Below are 6380 nucleotides of genomic sequence, written 5' to 3'. Positions count from 1 at the left end.
TCCTCCAACCCCTATAGCCTCACCCAAACCACCGGTGTAATATCACAAACACAACTTCAAGCCTCCTGGCTATAACTCAAACACAACCCAAAGCCGCCTGGCTATAACTTAACATCATTGCTTAACTCCGCTCGAGCGGTACTTGCTGTTAGGCTTCTCTCCGCATCCTAACTCCAGGAGCCCGAGCCCGAGCCCCTGCCCCTCTGGCTGCTGGCAGGGAACTGCTAGCCTGGCCTTGACTCTTGGCTTTATAGGAGCCAGGCCCTGCCCCCTACAGGCAGCTGACTCTTATTAGTCACCCTGGCAACCCACAGCTGTATTCATTATCGCTGCTAGGGCTTTTCCCCAGCAGTTTTCCCCTCTCTAGGAGCAGGGCAGCGAGGTGCGCCGCGACAAGGGGTTAACCCAATCTAGTGAATGCCTGCATGCATATGCAGCACAGTTCCAGGGATGTGAAAGCCCAGCCACTCATTCTACCCCCGGAGTTGTGCTGTTCGTACCCTCCTCCTCTGATAGGCCTATTTTTAGCCATCCCAGCTCCCTCTGACATGGGTAACACCCCTTTCCCCCTGTGGACCCACCAATGCCCTCCCTCCCCACCACAGAACCACTAGGCCCCCTAGACCAGCCAAACCCCACCTGGACCTGCCAAACCCTGCCTGGACCCACCAGCCTCCCCAAACTGACCTGCTAAACCTTGCCTGTAACTGCCAACAAGCCCTGCAGACCTGCCAGCCCCTCCACCCAGATCCTACTAGTCCTTTCCCTGACCCCAGGTTACTTAACTTGGGCTGCCCACACAACTCCTGGTGCACGTGCCACTCCCAGTTTAGGTTTAGGCAGCTTAAAGTAAGATCCCTAAACCTAGACCAAGTGCAAGGAATGCTTGTTCACAAGCAAAATTGTTTGTTTACAGGTTCTATGTTCACTATATAGTGGGAGGTGATATTTGAAAAGAAAACACCTTACCTCCATACTTTTAAACTCATTGTCATAGCCATGGTTGCCTCCATCACAAAATGTATAACCTTTATTCCTATGAAGAAATTGTTCCATATTGTAAATATAGTACTGATATAACAATAAATACGTATTTTCCCAAATCACTAAACTGATGACATGCTCTGTCTCTTAAGTTACTGAGGCTGTTTTAATCAAAAACTGAATTTACTCCTAAGTTTCCAGCTCATATATAATGCATGTATGCTTCTGAAATAGAAATAGAAATAAGGATAACGTCTACATTGAGACATTCAGAGAAGTTCCAAAAACCACATAATCTTCAGGATAATTTCACAATAATCTTTTAGGATTTGCCTATTAAGAACATCTGTTGAGAAAATCAAACTATGTTTGTCTCCATGGAACAATTTAATTAAGATTGCAGAGGCCTTTACTTTATGAGGGAACACTGAAATTTGTTAGTCTGAAAATGTTCATATCTCACTATAGAGTTCATGTTTTGTTTTGAGAGAGTCGTGGCGGCAGGTGAGTCTACACTGTTAAGGCTTACAATGACTACACTTGAAAGGAGAGCTGTCATTTATTCATTGCTGAGACAACTGGAAATCAAACTGAAACAGATACTTTGACTTTGCTGAGCTATAATTTAGAATCTATCCTGTATCCAGAATAGCTTAATGTATGTTGACTTATCTACCTTATTTTTATAACTGCACTTAGAGCTTAGTTGAGAAGAACAATGAATTTCATGGTAAAACTGAAAATATAAATACACCAAAATGAGTATTTCTCTTAAAATTCCCAGGACAAATGTTTGACAATACTTAAAATAAAAGAGGCCAAATACTAAATAGGTATTTTCTACCTTTCTTTCAAAAGGGTAAGTTTGGAAAATCTTTTTTAGTAAATGAAATTTACATTCAAAATTAATCTCTCCAGAAACATACAGAAAATGCTTAAGAGTAAAGAGCAAGAGAGTATCAATAAATCACGAAAGAAAGCAAATGTTTAACTCCCAGGAGATTATCTAGGAATACGTAAGACATGCAGAGAGTGAGCAAGAGGAAAGGACATGCGGAATATATTTTCAAAGCTTTTGTGCCAGTTTAATCAATCAGGGCAAATGGAATGTGAAGTTTTCGATCATTTTCAGAGAGTGCAAATAGAATGCAAAGGCCTCACATTTCTGATTTTCTAAGATTCATCAACTTTTCTCTTCCTCATTAAAATGTGTACCCAGACAATATCCCCACCCTCAGTTGTGTGCACTCCCACGTTGAGAAAGCACACAACATGGACTTTTGAAAAGCTACCCCTATGGATTCACAACATGTGGATGCCAACAACTTATACAGTTTTGACACACACATTGTTATAATGGCATAAGCAGCTACTACACTAAGGTCAGATACTTATTTCCATTTCAGCTATCACCTTTTCAGTTACTCATACCTTTTCAAGTCATTCATTTTGGGGGATAATTTGCAGGCTTAGTCTCTCACCAAAGAGCTCCTATACTGTGTTTGTTTTCTTTAGCTACTGTGAACCTGACACAATTTGAAAGAGAATGCTAAATTTTGACCAAAAGGGCCCCAACAAAACGCCCTGCTTGGCTTCACAGTGTTAGCACTGCAAGCTCTCCACTTTTAAGGGCCTTAGCATTCAAATGTCTGTACATGCAGCTCTGGGTAAGTTTTTCTACCAAGAGAACAAACTTATGAGAATTTTCCTAGATAATTTGAATGTTTGTGCACAATAAAAGTAAGCATTGAAAGGCACTTTAAATATTCTAGTGAAAACTGGCTTTAACTGGACTGAGTTATAAGACTTTGAGGGGATAAAAGCACTAGATTTTGCATGAGGTATTCTCAATAAATAAGCATATAAGAACTATCATTTTGGTGCCTCGTTAAAATAATAGTATATTTAGAGAAAATTCACATTGAATAAGCTAGATTCTCCTCATTTACCATGCTGGGTTAAGAGGAAAATACTTATGAGCACACCACATAAAGCACTGGATGTCTGGTTTAGAGAGACATACAATCATTTCCTTTCCATATCCTCCTAAACATTCATTTTTCTAACAGTCTGGAAAATGGATCAGCTATTGGCTTTGCTGCAAGACTTACAAGTCTTAAATAGAAAGGAAATGAAACATCTGGTCAGGAAATGAAACATATTTAGGGAGATGTATAAGCAACTTATTTACTTAACAGCCAGCCATTGTCGGTCCACCAAAAGATGAACTTTGTCGATGCGAGTGTTACAAGCATAATGGAATCGTTTTGGCAAATTGGGTGTCATGTAGGGCTTGAAATGCTGGTTCGGCTTTCTGCACTGTAAAACATGTAAAACACTCAATCATGAAACTTGCTTAACATCAGACATAAACGCATCTTTCAAAATGATTATAGGTAACAGGGTGATTATAATACATTATTACATATTAAATGACAGCTAGAATAATAGCTTCTTTATAAACCTATTAATGATACTTCTGTCCCAGTTGACAATGGTCATGAAAATGACTGACTTGGACCTTTGATCAGGGAGTCCTGAGGTGAGTCTGTAAAGAGACTATAGGTTCACCAGCCCCTCTGCCACAGTGAAGTATAATATGTGCAGGCACTGCCAGGCTCCTAATTTGCAGATGGACAGACAGAGTGAAAAGGGAGAATCCTGCTGGTGGGTGGGGAGTAGTAACATGATGCTACTACTGCAACTTTCTTTAAGGACTCCCTCCTCCACCTCAATTTGTGGTTCTTGACACCCATAGAGACATGGGAAACATGTCAAAACTGGCACCAAAGGATTGATGCCTGCTTCCATGGTATATAAGATATATAAAATATGTAACAACCCTATTGACAAATCAGTGCAAAAAACAAAGAACATCCCGAAGAGTTTGGCATATATCATTGCTAATATTACTGGCATCCAAACCTTGAGTAAGTGTGAGAGTTCTCGCTCCATAAGTAAGTAGCTAAAGGTCTCTGAACAATTTGTTTTGTCACTCTCTACCATCTTACCATGCCACAGACAGGGGAAAGGAAAGTATCTCTTCACAAGCCAATGACGTGCCATTCTGAAATCATTTAAAAATTATGGGACAAATCCTATTCCATCTATTAGGCAATTACATGGACTTAAGTGTCTAAGTGTGATCCTATTCCACCCTGCTTGAGTTCCTCAAAAACTGTTAATGTAAAAGGCAGGTAGGTCCTCCTCTTCCTTTCTGCTTTTTTGATATTTAGCCTTAAGGTGAAAGAGGCAACATGTTACAAAAGTAATGCATTAATGGTTTTCCAGGAACTCAAGCAGGGAGGAACAGGATTTCATTTAGGCACATAGTTCCACTTAGGCACCTAATTGGTGGAATAGCCATTTGGCAGTATGGCTGCCTATATACGTGCTTGGGGGTAGGGGGTGTATTTTATTTAGAATGGTTCCCCAACAGCCACCCTAATTAAAATGCCACAGTGTCACGTGTATTAACCCTCCACACATTTAAAAATGGCTGCAGGATGCTTGAACTAAAGCTTATTTGATGAGCTTTAGTTCAAAGGCCACCCCCCCGCAGCCATTTTGAAATGTGGGGAGGGGCTTAACACATGACACTGCGATGATGCTAGAGCATTCTAATTAGAATGTGGAGTGGACTTGATTACTTTGGAGCACATCTATAGGCAGCCTATATGTTTAACTTTTGGCACTCTTGTTTATTAGCTTACAAATGCTAAAGAAGAAAAATGTGGCAGATTTAGGAAATTTAAACTTAGAAATTGTATTCATGGATCTTTTGAGGTTTAATAAAAATGCTTTTCTTCAGACGGTAACTGGAGGGTAGCTACAGTTAGTGTTTCTTTCTAGTTTAGAATCTGAAGAACCTATAGTTCTGAAGCTGCCCAAATTAAAACCACAAAGGATAATGAGTACGCAGAGAGCACAACAACCACAAACCTGAACAAACAAAACCAGCTCATTCACTAGATGTTATGACCTCATTCCACCACTGACACTGCCTTAGTATATTGCCCAGATTTTCTGCACTTCCTTAAAGAAGTAACACACATTTCTCATTTGAAATACGTGATATGAATAAAAATTATGAAGGAGCAAATTGCAATAACTTGGCAGCTCCCAAAAATTATGACTGGGAGGTGCTGTGGTCTACATAGGTTGGATTTTAGCTCCAGTCAGATCTCAATCTATTGTCATCAATGATAAGTACTGCATTTTGCTGAAATAGGAAACACTGGTGCAATCTGACTGTTACTTACAAAGCCAAAACAGATTGCACGTAAAAAAGAAAGTGCAGAACTATATGTTGGCTTATAATCATAGCTGAACTAGTGAAAGTCATCAACAAAAAAGGAATCCCAAGTAGCTATTAGTAATATCAAGGCTGATTTACTATGGCCCCCAAAAAGTCATTCCTTGACGTTGCTCTAACCAAGCCCCTTCACTTTGAACCTCAGTCCCTCCAGCAGAGCAGGAAAGTATGTGCCATGGCCTGGTTGTGGATTCCCAATTTCCTATGCCAAAGGAATACTCAGCTGGCTCATTAAGATAGCTTTATAATTTCATCATTACCAAACTGTTCTCAACGGTTGATAATTCTCAGATTCTATTCCAGGAACAGTGAGCACCAGAGCACAGCAGTGAGATAGCACAGAGTTTCTGCAGAGCTGCTCTTGAGCTTCTGATAGCTGAAGTCAAGAAACATTTAGACTGGGATATGAAATACTCTTTGATTATTCAGTGACAGGCAACCACTATGTGATATATGGAGCTGATGAATTATTTAGTAGGTTTCTGAAAGATCTCTTGTAGTGTTATCTTTGAACAGATTGTGAGTGGAATTGTTTCACTTCCTGTGTCTAAATGGTGGTTTTCTAGCCATGTAAGGGACATTTCTGCCACTTCTGCTCAGGTTGCAATTCTATTACTTCTTCACTGTCTATACCTAAGTGTGCACACACAGACTTAGCAAATACAATTAAACTACTGGCTGAGTAGCTATGAGTATGTACAAGTAGTAATGACCCAATGATTGTGTGTGCGCTTCGGCACTGCAGAATTATTTCCCGCCACATGGAGCTTTCTTTCCACGGTGCAATTCTCAGCTGCAGAGAGAAAACCCCGGTGCAAAGGAGTTCCCGCCACCCGTATGTAAATTTGTTTCCCACTATTGGCTGTTTCTAAATTATTCCCACGTGGCGGCTAGCGATTGGCTTGCTAGTCGTATAAGAGGTTTGAGCAGTTTCCGCCCAAGTTGTAGAGGACTCTACAACCATCTCGTGGGGACTCTGAGCACGCGGCAGAGTAATAGAAACTTTGTGTGCGTCTCAGAAGAGTTCGGCGGCCTGATCAACCACCAACCTCTTCCCGTCTCGTTCGTTAAATTCTTAAGA

At 40.6% G+C, this 6380-nt stretch overlaps 1 protein-coding gene across 3 annotated transcripts in view; it reads right to left on the bottom strand.

Annotated features, from left to right (window-relative positions):
- The window catches only part of ENPP3 (ectonucleotide pyrophosphatase/phosphodiesterase 3), an 80675-nt gene that overhangs the window by 28419 nt on the left and 45876 nt on the right, over positions 1 to 6380 (bottom strand). For all 3 annotated transcript variants that reach the window (XR_003095754.1, XM_025212452.1, XM_025212451.1), the window contains exons 15-16: positions 3176 to 3303; positions 970 to 1036 (exon numbers count right to left, since the gene is read on the bottom strand). Coding sequence is in view for 2 of the 3 variants with exons in the window: in XM_025212452.1 (XP_025068237.1) it covers positions 970 to 1036; positions 3176 to 3303 (195 nt within the window). In the remaining variant the exon portion in view is untranslated. The remainder of the gene's footprint in view (positions 1 to 969; positions 1037 to 3175; positions 3304 to 6380) is intronic.

The sequence above is a fragment of the Alligator sinensis genome, unplaced genomic scaffold (assembly GCF_000455745.1).
Source record: "Alligator sinensis unplaced genomic scaffold, ASM45574v1 scaffold824_1, whole genome shotgun sequence".
Lineage (NCBI taxonomy): Eukaryota > Metazoa > Chordata > Crocodylia > Alligatoridae > Alligator > Alligator sinensis.
This window is presented reverse-complemented; position numbering and strand designations above follow the sequence as displayed.